Below are 16,410 nucleotides of genomic sequence, written 5' to 3' on the forward strand. Positions count from 1 at the left end.
TTTGCCGTTCATAAAACCACACTGACTCTGATGAGTAGTGATTTGACTTTCCAAATATCCTGATATTGCTTCCTTGATAATTGATTCTAAAATGTTCCCAACAACTGATGTTATATTGCCTCCATCCCATTTTGAATTAGGTCATTAGATTAGCAATTTTCCAGCTCACTGGAACTCTTTCCATGTTCAGGGAATTTTGTAATATGGTAACCAATGGATCCACTATCTCCACAGCCAGTTCCTTTAATACCCCAGGATGTACATCTTCAGGACAAGGGACTTGTCTACCCTCAATCCTAATAGTTTGCTGAATACCTTTTCCTGTCAATGTTGATATTTCTAAGTTCTACCCTTTCTATTGCCTCTGACTTGCCTGTTCCAAACAGGAATGGCACTATTGTTTTCCACCATGAAAACTGAGGCAAAGAACTGATTCAGCATCTCTGCCATCTCAGTGTTCCCCACTATTAACTCTCCTCTTTTATCTTCCATTAGCAACTCTTTTTCCTTTTACATACATACAGAAACTTTTGCTATCCTTTTTGATATTTTGTGTTAGTTTAATTTTGTAATTTACCTTTGGTTCTTAAAATTAATTTATTAGTATCCCTTTGTTTATGTTTGAAAGTTTCCCAATTTTCCAGCCTGCCATTGGCCCTTGCAATATGGTATAATTTTGACCTTATATTGTCCTTGACCTCCTTGTTTAGCCATGGATCATTTTTACCCCCCTTATCATCTTTCTTCCTCACTGGGATGTATTTTAATTGTGAGGAATTGAGTAGCTCCTCAAATATCTGCTCATCCACTGTCTTACCATTTAGCCTTCCTGCCCAATCTACTCAGGCTAATCTGTCCTCATGGAGAAAGTGAAGACTGCAGATGCTGGAGATGAAAGCTGAAAAATGTGTTGCTGGAAAAGTGCAGCAGGTCAGGCAGCATCAAAGGAGCAGGTCAATCTTTCCGACCTCGCTGCCCCCTACCCCTCTATGGCCTATCACCCTCACCTTAACCTCCTTCCACCTATCGCATTCCCAACGCCCCTCCCCCAAGTCCCTCCTCCCTACCTTTTATCTTAGTCTGCTTGGCACACCTTCCTCATTCCTGAAGAAGGGCTTATGCCCAAAACGTGAATTCTCCTGCTCCTTTGATGCTGCCTGACCTGTTGCACTTTTCCAGCAACACATTTTTCAGCTCTAATCTGTCCTCTTGCCTATATAATTTCCTTTGTTTAATTCAAGAACACTACTATGGGACTCCACTTTCTCACCCCTAAACTGAATATTGAATTCAATCATACTATGGTCATTATTCCCTCAAGGATTCTTAACTATGATGTCATCAATTAATTTCTTCTCATTATACAATACCAAATCCAGAGGACCCTGCTCTCTGGTTGGTTCCACAATGTACTGCTCCAAGGAACAATCTCTAATACATTCAATGAACTCTGCCTCCAGGTTACCCTTACAATTTGATTCTTCCAACCTATGTGCATTTTAAAATCACCCCTGATTATTGCCGTACCTTTCTCACAAGCCTGTAGTATTTCCTGGTTTATATTGTGCCCCACTGAAGAACTATTGTTTGGGGACCTATAGATTACTCCTACCAAGTATATCTTCCCTTTGCTAGTTCACATTTCTACCCCAGACTGATTCCACATCTTGATCTCCCGTGCTTATGTAATTTCTTATTGCTGCACTCTTCCTTCACCAGCAAGGCCACACCACCTCCTTTTCCTTTCAGTCTATCTTTCCAAGTGCTGAGTAACCCTAGATATTCAATTCCCAGACCTGGTCTCCTTGTAACCATGTCTCAGTAATCACTACCAAATTGTAACCTTTTATTTTTATTTGCACCATTATCTCATTAATTTTGTTACAAATGTTTCATGCACTTAGATACAAAGCTCGTAAATTTGTTCCAGTAGTAAATTGCCCTACTCTTTTATAGTTCCTTGGTGCATAGAGACATTCTGTTCTGTCCTTCTCCTTTATTGTCTGGTAACCATCCACCACATCGCTAACCTGCTCTGTTACCTTATCCTTTAATCTGGGTTTTCTAATTTCCCCTACAACTGAACCCTCCCCCACCCCATTTAGTTTAAAGCCCTACCTACAGCCCTAGTTATGTGATTCACTAGCACTCTGGTCCCAGCCCGGTTCAAGTGAAGACCATTCCATCGGAACAGGTCTCTCCTTACCCAATACTGATGTCAATATCCCATGAATTCAAAACCATTTCTCCCACACAAAACTATAAGCCATGTATTTATCTGCTTAATCTTATTGACTCTGTGCCAATTAGCTCGTGGCTCAGTTAATAACCCAGAGATTATGATCTTCTTGATTCTGCTTTTTAATTTAGCTCCTGGCTGTTCATATCCCCTCAGCAGAACCTCGGCCTAGTTTTATCAATGTGGACCACGACCACTGGGTCTTTTTCCCTCCAGGTTCCTCTGCAGCCCAGATGAGAGATCCTGAACCCGAGCACCAGGCAAGCAACACCTTTGGGACTCTCGGTGCTGGTCACAGAGAAAAGTGTCTATGCTCCTAACTATACTATCCCCAATCACAACAGCATTTTTCTTCTGGTCCCCCAAGTTGAATGGTTCCCTGTACACAGTGCTGCTGTCAGTTGACTCATCCTCCCTGCAGTCCCCATTCCCGTCCACACAAGAAGAAAAACTCTTGAACCTGTTGGACAAGGACAGAGGCTGAGGCTCCTGCATCTCCAATTCCTGGATCCTTCTACCTGCCTCACTCACAGCCACACCCTCCAGCCCCTGACCATTGGCTGAATTCCAGTTCATTAGTCTAAGGGGTATGATTGTCTCCTGAAACACAGCGTCCAGATAACTCTCCCCGTCCCTGATGTGTCACTGCAACTGAAGCTCAGACTCCAGCTCATCGACTCTGAGCCAGAGTTCCTCGAGCAACCAGCATTTAACACAGACATGGTCACTGGGAACCACAATGGGGTCCACCAATTCCAACATCATGCAGCACGTCACACATCACCTGAAGCTCCATCCTTATTTAATAGCATTGAATTTGTTTTAGAAATTATTTAACTGTTTTTATATCCTGCTTATTATCCCAATCTGAATGCAACTTCTAACCAATAATTTAGCAAAGGTTGAATTGAACACCAACTCAATTTTAACATAAAATCAAATGTAGCAGATTCCCTATTAGACGATCAAATCACAACCTTCCTGTTATCTCACTTTTCAGTTCACCCTCAGTCGAAACACTCAGAATCCGAAACTCTTACCTTCCCAGGCTGCCTCCAACTCACTCCTGCCCATCTCTGCTCCTGCCAAAGGACAGAACCTCACAATTCCCTGCATTATATTCCATCTACCAACTCTTTGCCTACTCACGTAACCTGTCTGGATGCCTCTGCAGACTCTGTGTATCCTGTAGGTGCTCATGTTTTTGTGCATCTCGCCCCAGCTGCCCTTGGAGCTGAATCAGCTGGGTTTCGTGGCTGGACATACAGCAGGAAGGTGCTACAATCTTTCATACAAACATAGGAGATAGAGAGTCATAGAGTCATAGAGCAGTACAGCATGGAAACAGACCCTTCAGTTCAACTCCATGCCAACCAGATATCCTAAATTAATCTAGTTCCATCTGCCAGTGTTTGGTCCATATACCATCTAAACCCTTTCTATTCATATACCCATCCAGATGCCTTTTAAATGCTGTAATTGTACCAGCCTCCATTGCTTCCTCTGCGTGAAAAGGTTGCTCCTTAGGTCTCTTTTATATCTTTCCCCTCTCACCCTAAACCGATGCCCTCCAGTTCTGGACACACCCATCCCAGGGAAGAGACTTTGTCTATTTATCTTATCCATGCCCCTCATGATTTTGTAAACCTCTATAAGGTCACCCCTCTGCCTCTGACGCTCCAGGGAAAACAGCCCCAGCCTGTTCAGCCTCTCCCTACAGCTCAGATCCTCCAACCCTGGCAACATCCTCGTAAATCTTTTATGAATCTAGGAGCAGGAGTAGACCTCTCAAGTCTGCTCTGCCATTCGTATGACATGGATTTCACCTTCAAAGCTAATGTTTGTTGCCCATCCCTAATTGACCCTTGAACCTGGTGACCAAGTTGGTCATTTTGCTATGGGCCTGAAGTCACTTGTTGGCCATACTGTGTGAGGATGGTTGATTTCCTTCCTTAAAGGATATGAGTGAACTATGCAGGTTTATATGACCATCAATGACAGTTTCACACATTACTGAGATTAGTTTTCAATTCCACATTTGTTAATTGAATTTAAATTCCACCTGTTGTTGTGGGATTTGAAATAAGAAAAAGAAAGTGCTGGAGAAACTCAACAAGTCTGGCAGCATCTGCAAAGACAGAAACAGTGTTAACATTTTAGGTCCATGACCTGAACGGGGTTGGAAAATGGTGGACAGAAAATTGCTGGAAAAGGGGAGGAGGAGCAAATTGGACAGATTGTGAGGTCATCCAGAGCAAGACAAAAGGCATGATACAGAGAGAAGGAGATGTGAAATAGGAGTAAATGTTAACTATATAAAAGCGAAAATGGGTCCACTCTGTGGAAAGTCAACAAGACACAGCTGGTAGGTTGGTGGGGAATGGGGGGGAAGGGCTTTGTATTCAGGATGGGGGCTGGAGGTCATGTTCTGAAGTTGTTTGATTCAATATTGAGTCTGACAGACTGTAAAGTGTCTGAGAGAAAAATGAGACGTTGTTCCTCAAGGAGATGTTGCGCTTCATTGGAATATTGCAGCAAGCCCAGGGCAGGAAGGTGCACATGAGAGTAAGGTGGTTGGTTGGAATGATGAGTAACTGGAAGGGTGGGCTCATTCTCACAGACAGAGCGGAGGGGTGTCCACAAAATGGTCTCCCAGCCAGTGCTGGGTCTTCCCATTGGAAAGGGGGCTGCATCAGGAACTGTGAACACAGGCACCTCGATTGTAAGAAGCCCAAGTAAAACACTGCTTCACCTGGAAGGTGGAACTGGGACCTGGGACAGGGAGGAGGGAGGAGGAGAATGGGCAACGGTTATACCCTCTACAGTTAAATGGGAAGGTGCCACGGAGTAGTGAGGAAGTGTTAGGAGTGATGGACAGGTGAACCAGGGTGTCCTGTAGAGAATGGTCCTTGTGGAATGCTGACAGTGGAGGGGAGGGGAATGTGTTTGGTGATGGCATCCTGCTGAAGCTGGGGGGAATGGCGGAGGATGACCTTTTGAAGGCAGAGCCTCGTGAGGTGGATCGTAAGGATAAGGGGAACCTACCATCGTTCTGAAAGGGTGAGGAAGTGGTGAGGGTGAAGGTGCAGGAAATGGGTCAGACATGGCTAAAGGCCCTGTTTCCTTGGTTGAGGAAAAAGGAGGTCATGTCAGACACAGCCTGTGGAAGGTGGCATCGTTAGAACAGAGATAATGGAGATGGAGGAACCTGGAGAATGGAACAGAGTCTTTACAGAAAGCAGGGTGTGAGGAAGTGTACTTGAGGTAATTGTGGCCATTGGTGGGTTTGTAATAAATATCAGTGGACAGAAATTGAAGCAGGAAGAAAGGAAGGGAAGAAAAGAGGGGAAGAATGGAAATTGGAAACAAAACTGATGAATTGAACCAATTTTGGATGTGAGCGAATGTTGAAGGTATCAAGGATATACCAGAGAAAGAGTTGTGGGTGGGGCCAGAGTAGGACTGGAACAAGAAAGGTTCATGTACCCCACAAAGAGACAGACATAACATGCATACCATGCAGATACCCACGGCCATCCCTTGGATCTGAAGAAAATGAGAGAAGTTAAAGGCGAAGTTGTTCAAAGTGAGGACAAGTTCAGTCAGGCATAGGAGGGTGGTAGTGAATGGGAACGGTTCAAGCCTCTTAACAAGGAAGAAACAGAGAGCCCACAGACCATCCTGACGAGGAATGAAAGGGATATTTATGACTCTGGATCATTAGCCTACACTGAATTGCTAGTCTAGTGGCATTGTCACTGTACCAATATCACCCTTGGCTGGCATGCCAGTTACTATTCCCAAAAATGACTACGGACACAGAGAGACTCCCCAAACCTTGCCTCTGTCAATATGTTGAGACTAAAGACTACTAGGAGAGGCATTAACCCAGCACACAAATCATCAGTGTTAAAGAGAAGGCTTAAGGCTTTAATACAATCTTCAGCCAGAAGTGCAGAGTGTGTGATCCTTCTTGACATCCTCCAGTGGTCCCCAGTATTACAGATATCAGAATCCAACCAAATTGGTTTACTCCATACTCATAAAAAATGTTCAGAGGCACTGGATACTGCAAAGCCTACAACACTGTCTGACAGCATTCCAACAGTGTAACTGAAGACTTGTGCTCCAGAACTCACTGCTCCCCTAGCCAAGCTGTTCCAGTACAGTTGCAACACTGGCTTCTACCCAAAAAGTTGAAAATTTGTCCAGGTATGTCCTGTATACAAAAAAGGACAAATCCAACCTGTCCCATTCCCACCCCATCAGTCTACTCTCCATCCTCAGTAACGTGATGGAAGGGGTCAGTAGCAGTACTATCAAGCAGCACCTACTCAGCAATAACCTGCTCAGTGACGCCCAGTTTGGGTTCCCCCAGGGTCGCTCAGCTCCTGACCTCATTCCAGCCTTGGGTCAAACATGGACAAAAGAGCTGAATTCCAGACGGGAGGGGAGAGGGACAGCCCTTGATATCAAGGCTGTATTTGACCAAGTGCAGCTTCAAGGAGCCTGAACAAAACAGGAATCAATATTGGGGGCAAATTCTCCAATAGTTGGAGTCATACTTAGAAAGATGGTTGTGGGTGTTGGTCAGTCATCTCAGCTCCAGTACATCTCTGCAGGAGTTCCTCAGGGTAGTGTCCTAGATCCAACCGTCTTCAGCTGCTTCATCAGTGACCTTCCCTCCATCATAAGATCAGAAGTGGGGGATGTTCACCAATGATTGCACAATGTTTATCATCATTCACGACTCAGATACTGAAGCAGTTCGAAGGAGATTTGCTAGATTGATACCAGAGATAAGGGATTTTGGACACAAGAAAAGATTAGAGCGATTTGGCTTCTTGGAGCAGAGAAGATTTAGAACTGACCGTATTGAGGCGTTCAAATAAGTTGGCACTTATTTCCACTAGTTGGTATTCTGCAACTCGTGGTCACAATTTCACGATTTTCAGCAAGAGAACTAGGAATAGGATGAGGACAAATTCCTTTATTCAGAGAATTGCTAGGATTAAGTTGTTAAATTGTTATGATTTCAACAAAGAGCTGAATATTACAATAGAAAGTGAAAATTTAGGGGGCTACAGAGTTAGGGCTGGAGAATGGGTCAAGCTGGATAGGTCTTTCAGGAGCTGTACAAACACAAAGGGTAGAATGGCCTCCTTCTCTACTGTAAAATTTGATTATTCTATGTCCAAATCCAGCATGATCTGCAGAACATTCAGGATTGAACTGACAAGTGGTAGGAAATATTCATACCAGAGAAACACCACACAGTGACCATCTCCAACCTGAGCAAATTTAATCATCTCCCCCTGATATTCAACAGCATTACCACTGCCCAATCTCACATTATCAACATCATGGTGGTTACCATTGACCAGAAGCTAAACTGGTCTGGCCATATAAATATAGTTGAAAATGTGTTGCTGGAAAAGCGCAGCAGGTCAGGTGGCATCCAAGGAATAGGAGATTCGACGTTTCGGGCATAAGCCCTTCTTCATTCCTGAAGAAGGGCTTATGCCCGAAACGCCGAATCTCCTGTTCCTTGGATGCTGCCTGACCTGCTGCGCTTTTCCAGCAACACATTTTCAGCTCTGATCTCCAGCATCTGCAGACCTCACTTTCTCCATATAAATATAGTGACTATGAGGGCAAACGGTAGGTGGGGCTTCTGTGGTGAGTAACTCATCGGCTGACTCCCCGAAGACTGTCCACCATCTGCAAGGCACAAGGCAGGAGTGTGATAGAATACTCCCCACTTGCCCTGGATGGGGGCAGCTCCAACAACACTCAAGAAGCTCAACACCATCCAGGACAAAGCAGCCACTTGACCATCACCACATCCACTGCCTGCAACTGACACATAGTGGCAGCAGTGTGCACTATCTACAAGATGCAGTGCACAACTAAGGCTCTTTCAAACCCCAATTTTAGCTCACCATCACCTCCTCAAGGGTAATTAGGGATGGATAATAAATATTAGCCTAGCCAGCCGACATCCCATGAATGAACTGAGAAAGTATCAAATTCAACAGGGAACTGAAGACAAATGTCTTTTCACAGAGAGTGATTATGATGTTGATCCTGTGATCCTGTAAGTGTGATGTGGTGATGTTGCAGCAATGTCATTGGGAACAGAAAAAGTCATCCAGTGATTTTAGGTTAATATCTGAGGATTAGGGTTCACATACAATAACGACAAATCATGAATTAGATTAGACTTACAGTGTGGAAACAGGCCCTTTGGCCCAACAAGTCCACACCGACCCGCCAAAGCGCGACCCACCCATACCCCTATATATACCCCTTACCTAACACTACGGGTAATTTAGCATGGTCAATTCACCTGACCCGCACATCTTTGGACTGTGGGAGGAAACCGGAGCACCCGAAGGAAACCCACGCAGACACGGGGAGAACGTGCAAACTCCACACAGTCAGTCGCCTGAGTCGGGAATTGAACCTGGGTCTCAGGCACTGTGAGGCAGCAGTGCTAACCACTGTGCCACCATGCCGCCCAAAAATTAGCAATCAATAAAACTCTGAAATTAAATGCTAGTGTTGTAATCACCATGTAACCGTGTCCTCAAATGAAGGAAATCTTGTCATTCTTACCCAGTCTGTCCTACATGTGACTCCAGACCCTCAAAAATGTGGTTGATTCCCACTGGATTACAGACAATACTGGATTTGGTGATGGGGAATGAAGCCGACTTGATCAAGGAGTTTAAGGTGAAGGAAGCCCTGAGGGGGCAGTGACCAGAATATGATCGAATTCACCCTGTGGTTTGGGAGGGAGAAGCTGGAATCAGATGTGACGGAGTTAGGATTGAGTAACGGTCACTACAAAGACATGAGGGAGGAGCTGGCTGGAGTTGATTGGAAGGGGAGGCTGGCAGGGAAGATGGTGAGACAGCAATGGCTGGGGTTTCTGGGGGGATTTCGGGAGGCTCAGCAGGAATTCATCCCAAGGAAGAAGGAACATACTGGGGGGGGGGATGAGGCACCCAGGGCTGACAAGGGAAGTCAGGGACAGCATAAAAACAAAACAGAAAAAACATATGATGTGGTGAAGATTAGTGGGAAGCTGGAGGATTGGAAAGCCTTTAAAAACCAGCAGAGGACAACTTAAAAACAATGAGGAAGGAGAAGATGAGATATAGGAGTGAGCTAGCTAGTAATATCAAAGAAGATTGCAAGAGGTTTTATTTTAGGTATTTAAAAGGAAAGAGAGAAGCAAGAATGGATGTTGGACCAGTGGAAAATGAGGCTGGCGTGGTATATAATGGGGAACAAAGAAATGGCAGAGGAGCTAAAGAGATACTTTGTTTTCCTCGTGGAAGACACCAGCAGCACAACAGAACTTAAAGAGTATCGGGGCAGAGGGGAGTGTAGGGGCCATCATTCAGGAGAAGGTGCTGGGGAAGCTGAAAGGTCTGAAGGTGGATAAATCACTCGGACCAGATGGACTACACCCCAGAGGGTGGTACGGTGGCTCAGGAGGGTGGCACGGTGGCTCAGTGGTTAGCACTGCTGCCTCACAGCACCAGGGTCCCAGGTTCCATTTCAGCCTCGGGTGACCGTCTGTGTGGTGTGTGGAGTTTGCACGTTCTCCCCGTGTATGCATGGGTTTCCTCCAGGTGCTCTGGTTTCCTCCCACAGTCCAAAGATGTGCAGGTCAGGTGAATTGGCCGTGCTAAATTGCCCATAGTGTTAGGTGCATTAGTCAGAGGTAAATGGGTCTGGGTGGGTTATTCTTCAGAGGGTCGGTGTGGACTGGTTGGGCCAAAGGGCCTGTTTCCACACTGTAGGGAATCTACACCCCAGAGTTCTGGAGGAGATAACTGAAAGGATTATGGAAGCATTGGGGGGTGATCTTTCAGGAATCACTGGAGTCAGGGAGGGTTCCAGAGGACTGGAAGGTGGTTCATGTAACAGCCCTGTTTAATAAGGGAGGGAATCTGAAGACAGGAAATTATAGACCATTTAGTCTGACCTTAGGTATTGGTAAGAGTTTTGAGCCCATAATATAGGATGAGATTGAAGTGTATTTGGAACTGCATGGTAAAAGAGAGCTGAGTCAGCACAGTTTCATCAAGGGGAGGTCATGACTGACAAATCTATCAGAAATCTTTAAGGTGGTAACAAGTAAGTTAGACAGAGGAGAACCAGTGGACGAGATGTTTTTGGATTTCCAGGATGCCTTTGACAAGACACCACACAGGAGGCTACTAAATAAAATAAGAGCCCATTGGTGATGGGGGCAAAGTACTGGCATGGTGAGAGGACTGGCTGACTGGCAGAAGGAACAGAATTGGAATAAAGGGGTCTTTTTCAGAATGGCAACCAGTGACTAGTGGAGTTCTGTAGGGGTCAGTGCTGAGATCACAACTATTTACGTTGTGCATTAATGATCTGGACAAAGGAACTGAGAGCATTGTTACTAAGTTTGCAGATGACACAAAGATAGGTGGAGGGACAGATAGTGTTGAGGGAGCAGACAGGCTGGGAAAGTGGGCAAAGAAATGGCAGATGGAATACAATGTGGGAGAGTGTGAGGTGTAAAAAATGAGGTCTGCAGATGCTGGAGATCACAGCTGAAAATGTGTTGCTGGTTAAAGCACAGCAGGTTAGGCAGCATCCCAGGAATAGGGAATTCGACGTTTCGAGCATAAGCCCTTCATCAGATGCACTTTGGGAGGAAGAATAAAGGTGTAGACTATTCTCTAAACGGGGAAGGTTTCAGAAATCTGAAGCACAAAGGGACTTGGGAGCCCTATATCAGGATTCTCTTTGGGTTAACATTCAGGTTCAGTTGGCAGTTAGGAAAGCATCCATTTAGCATGTTAGCATCCATTTCAAGAGGGTTAGAATACAAGAGCAGAGATGTACTGCTGAGGCTGTATCAGTCTCATGGTCAGACCATGTCTGGAATATTGTGAGCAGTTTTGGGCCCCATATGTAAAGGGGGGTGTTCTAGAATTGGAGGGGGCCTGGGGTTAAGGGCTTGTCATGTGAGGAGCATTTGAACACTCTGGATGGATTTTGAAGGACAAAGAGGAATATGATTGAAACTTAAAGAATGCTGGGAGGCCTAGCTAGAGCAGACGTAGAGAACAGTGAGAGAGACTAAGACCCAAGTCTCAGAGTGAAAGGCCAACTCTTTAGCCAGAGGTTGATTATACAATACTATTGAACTCTGTGGAACCTATGTCCACAGAGGGCTGTGGAGGCCAAGTCATCGAGAGCATTGAAGACCGAGATGGAGGGATTCTTCATTAGTAAGGAGATCAAAGGTTACAGGGAGAAGGCAGAACAATGAGGTTGAGAACCATATCAACCATGATCGAATAGTAGAGCAGACTCATGGGCCATATGGCCTAACTCTGCTCCTTTATGGTCTTATGATTCTTAACTACTCTCAAAATGGCCTTTGTAAGGAAATTACGAATGGGCAATTGAAAACTGGCCTAACCATCAATGCGCACATCCCTTGAACAAAAAGCAATTTGTTTTAAATCTTGTAGTGGTTGAAATAAATAGATTAAACTATTTAAGACCAAGCTCATACTCCCTCCCCCTCTCCTATGATTGCTTCTCTCAAGTGGTGCCCCTCAGATTTCTATAACTGATTATTTTTCTCTCTAACGGACTGAGATGCCTATGATCCCTTGTACGTTGTGGTTAGTTACCTATCGTTACCTAGGTAACCTGCATCGGTTCAGGAAAGCACCTCACTGGCACCTTCTCAAGACCAATGAGGGGCAACCAATAAACACTGGCCCAGTCAGTGACAGAAAGATTAACTGAAAGGGAGGCAAGGTAAGAGAAGACCCAGGTGGAAACTGGAACCAGTTGTGAATGACCAGATTGTGTGCCAAAGCCTCTGTGTAATTTTAAATAAGATGGCAGCAGTCTGTATGGGAGAGAGAGCATGCACTGCACTCTGACTAAACAAGGGAGGGGGTCGACTCGGTTTTGTCACTTCCTGGCTTCAGACGCTCTTAAATCAGAATGAATTGGTTCTGTATGTGTGGTGCTGGAAGAGCGCAGCAGTTCAGCAGCATCCGAGAAGCAGTAAAATCAACGTTTCGGGCAAAAGCCCTTCTGTAGTCATTGTTTTTATCTGGTTCTGTATGTGTCCAGGCCTGAATCACGACCAGTCAGCTGGATAGTCTGCGGTGTTCCAAAATGTGCATTGGCCTAAAGGTGACAAGGGCAGCACGCACCTCGATAGTACTGTATAATCAACCTGTTCAGAGAAGTTATTCCATACTTCTCAGTCACTTAAGATTTGAACCCAATGGTCCTGACGCAGAGGCAGGGACACTACCACTGCACGCAAGAGCCTCTTAAATGCAGCCTTTTTAAAAAAAATTCAGACTTCTATCAAGTTCACACTAATCCAAACTGCCTGAAGGTTCAACCATACTTTGTCAGCACAAAAAGGAATGTGTGAGATGCCATTTTCATCTAAAGTCTTTGTTTCAAGTAATTTGCTGAGTGTGATCCTCTTTTCCATTGTTTTCTAGAGGGAATGGAAGTGGCAGTACTGGCGGCAGTGGTGAGTATCCAATAAACAGTCACTCACTATTCTTCTCCTGTATTGTATACTTAGATGTGTCAATAGCTTTTACATCTCTTTGAGCTCTTCTCACATTTTGTAAAGCCAAAATTCTTTAACCCTAAACTCTGTCTCCTATCTCCTAACCCATTTCTAAAATATTGAATAATTATTGCCTACCATAATTATAGAGAGATAGAGATGTACAGCATGGAAACAGACCTCTCGGTCCAACCCATCCATGCCGACCAACTATCCCAACCCAAACTAATCCCACCTGCCAGCACCCGGCCCATATCCCATCAAACCCTTTCTATTCATATACCGCAATAACCATTGTGTGCTAATGGAGGAATTTCCTAATCAGTAATCTTTGTTTTGCAAAAATACAATCAATCCACTCCCAAGACTTGCACAGTGCACCTTTACAGCAAAGGAGAGATAACTAGGTGAATTTTCAATCACAGTTATTTCATTGTCGATTTACAGCTACAGGTCACCTCTTACATTGTGTAGAGTGAAGGGACTGGCTCAGGGTGTGGGAATCATTAAAAGTGGGAAAGGACAATGAAACCCAAATTTGCCCACCCCTGTTTAATAGGACAATGTTGACTTGTTTCCCCTGGCTGGAGTGTCTGGTTCATAGAACCATTGCCTCAGGATAAGACAGTGGAATGAGTTGAGGAGTAATTTCTCTTTAAAGGGTTGCAAAATGTAAGAATTATCCATCATCGAAGGTTACTGATGCTCAGTTGTTGGGTATTTTTGAAATTGAGATCCATAAATCCAAGAACACTAAACAAAATCCAAGATATTGGGGATAGGGTGAGAGATTCGAGTTGATATTGAGTTTTAAACATTTTATCAGATGGTGGGGCAGGCCTGAGGGCTCACTCCCGCCACTTGTTCTTGAATTTTTAACTGCGCCTCACTGTTTCTCTCATTGTTTTGCTTTCTAGGACCCCTTTGACCTGTCTCCTGAACAAACGTACACTCCCCATTTCAATGTTCACTGACTTCCCAGCTCATTTATCCTTTGGCTGAATAGGTTCCTTTGGAACATTTTCACTCGTGCCTGTCCCATTTACAGCATGCGATCTGTGGGATTTGCATTTTCCTGATGAATTCTTTTAATACTCTGCATTATTATCAAACTTCTTTCCAAAATATTTTTCAAACCATGAACCTGACAGTTTTGTATCTTCCTGTCCATCTCAGGGCTCTTTCCTCCTCCTCCTCCTCCTTCCACTGATGATATCTATGATGATGTTGATGGTATACCTGAAGACATTAAACCTCGGTAAGAACCATATGATTCTTTGTAGACCTTAAGTGGAATTAACCTAAAGGTGCTCTGAGCTTGGGTAGGGCACACGGACAGCAGCTTAGCTTGTGAATGGATTCACCACTTGCCCAGTGAAAAGGATCCAGGACCCAGGTCACTTTCAGGTTCACTTGACTCGAATCAGTGAGTTCAAAGAGTGTGATGCTGAAAAAGCACAGCCGGTCAGGCAGCATCCAAGGAGCAGGAGAGTCGACATTTCGGGCATAAGTTCTTCATCAAGAGGCTCGATTCTCCTGCTCCTCAGATGCTATCTGACCGGCTGTGCTTTTCCAGCACCACACTCTTCAACACTGAACTCCAACATCTGCAGTTGTATTAGTCAATTGCCTGGTGTTGATTGAGAAGCTGAGCAGGCACTTCGAGTGAGAAGACAGGCAGATGCATCATTCACATTGTCTGTAGGTTGAAGCTGCAGAGAGGTAGACTGTGGAGTTTCTGTGGGGAGATGGTTGGATGGGCTGGGCCGTTGATTTTTGATGGGTTACTCTGTCACTTTAATCTTCCTGCTGATGTCTGCAGGCTGGTGTGCAGGCTGGTGCCTGCAGGCTGGTGTCTGCAGGCTGGTGTCTGCAGGCTGGTGTCTGCAGGCTGGTGTCTGCAGGCTGGTGTCAGCAGGCTGGTGTCTGCAGGCTGGTGTTCTGCAGGCTGGTGTGCAGGCTTGCGTCTGCAGGCTGGTGTCTGCAGGCTGGTGCCTGCAGGCTGGTGTCTGCAGGCTGGTGTCTCCTGGCTAGTGTCTGCAGGCTGGTGTCTGCAGGCTGGTGTCTGCAGGCTGGTGTCTGCAGGCTGGTGTCTGCAGGCTGGTGTCTCCAGGCTGGTGTCTGCAGGCTGGTGTCTGCAGGCTGGTGTCTGCTGGCTGGTGTCTGCTGGCTGGTGTGTGCAGGCTGGTGTGTGCAGGCTGGTGTGTGCAGGCTGGTGTGTGCAGGCCGGTGTCTCCTGGCTAGTGTCTGCAGGCTGGTGTCTCCTGGCTGGTGTCTGCAGGCTGGTGTCTGCAGGCTGGTGTCTGCAGGCTGATGTGCAGACTGGTGTCTGCTGGCTGGTGTCTGCTGGCTGGTGTGCAGGCTGATGTCTGCTGGCTGGTGTCTGCTGGCTGGTGTCTGCTGGCTGGTGTCTGCTGGCTGGTGTCTGCAGGCTGGTGTCTGCAGGCTGGTGTGTAGGATGGTGTCTGCAGGCTGGTGTCTGCAGGCTGGTGTCTGCAGGCTGGTGTCTGCAGGCTGGTGTCTGCTGGCTGGTGTCTGCTGGCTGGTGTCCAGGCTGATGTCTGCAGGATGGTGTCTGCTGGCTGGTGTCTGCAGGCTGGTGTCTGCAGGCTGGTGTCTGCAGGCTGGTGTCTGCAGGCTGGTGTCTGCTGGCTGGTGTCTGCAGGCTGGTGTCTGCAGCAGGCTGGTGTCTGCAGGCTGGTGTCTGCAGGCTGGTGTGTGCAGGCTGATGTGCAGACTGGTGTCTGCAGCAGGCTGGTGTCTGCTGGCTGGTGTGTGCAGGCTGGTGTGTGCAGGCTGGTGTGCAGGCTGATGTGCAGACTGGTGTCTGCAGGCTGGTGTCTGCAGGCTGGTGTCTGCAGGCTGGTGTCTGCAGGCCGGTGTCTGCAGGGTGGTGTCTGCAGGTTGGTGTGCAGGTTGGTGTGCAGGTTGATGTCTGCAAGCTGTTGTGTGCAGGCTGGTGTGCAGGTTGGTGTCTGCAGGCTGGTGTCTCCTGGCTGGTGTCAGCAGGCTGGTGTCAGAGCTGGTGTCTGCAGGGTAGTGTCTGCAGGCTAGTGTCTGCAGGCTGGTGTGCAGTCTGGTGTCTGCAGGTTGGTGTCTGCAAGCCTGTGTCTGCAGGATTGTGTCTGCAGGATTGTGTCTGCAGGCTGGTGTCTGCAGGCTTGTGTCTGCAGGCTGGTGTCTGCAGGCTGGTGTCTGCAGGCTGTTGTGTGCAGGCTGTTGTATGCAGGCTGGTGTCTGCAGGCTGGTGTCTGCAGGCTGGTGTCTGCAGGCTGCTGTCTGCAGGGTGGTGTCTACAGGCTGGTGTCTGCAGGCCTGTGTTTGCAGGCTGGTGTCTCCTGGATGGTATGCAAGCTGGTGTATGCAGGCTGGCGTCTGCTGGCTAGTATCTCCAGCTTGTTGTCTGCAGGCTGGTGTCTGCAGGCTGGTGTCTGCAGGCTGGTGTCTGCAGGCTGCTGTCTGCAGGGTGGTGTCTACAGACTGGTGTCTGCAGGCCTGTGTCTGCAGGCTGGTGTCTCCTGGATGGTATGCAAGCTGGTGTATGCAGGCTGGCGTCTGCTGG

At 46.6% G+C, this 16,410-nt stretch overlaps 1 protein-coding gene across 3 annotated transcripts in view; it reads left to right on the forward strand.

The window, feature by feature from the left end:
* LOC132826430 (FYN-binding protein 1) overlaps positions 1-16,410 on the forward strand; it is a 191,492-nt gene that overhangs the window by 140,884 nt on the left and 34,198 nt on the right. For all 3 annotated transcript variants that reach the window (XM_060842351.1, XM_060842368.1, XM_060842360.1), the window contains exons 10-11: positions 12,775-12,806; positions 14,025-14,106. In XM_060842351.1, the coding sequence (XP_060698334.1) occupies positions 12,775-12,806; positions 14,025-14,106 (114 nt within the window). The remainder of the gene's footprint in view (positions 1-12,774; positions 12,807-14,024; positions 14,107-16,410) is intronic.

The sequence above is a fragment of the Hemiscyllium ocellatum genome, chromosome 2, assembly GCF_020745735.1.
Source record: "Hemiscyllium ocellatum isolate sHemOce1 chromosome 2, sHemOce1.pat.X.cur, whole genome shotgun sequence".
Lineage (NCBI taxonomy): Eukaryota > Metazoa > Chordata > Chondrichthyes > Orectolobiformes > Hemiscylliidae > Hemiscyllium > Hemiscyllium ocellatum.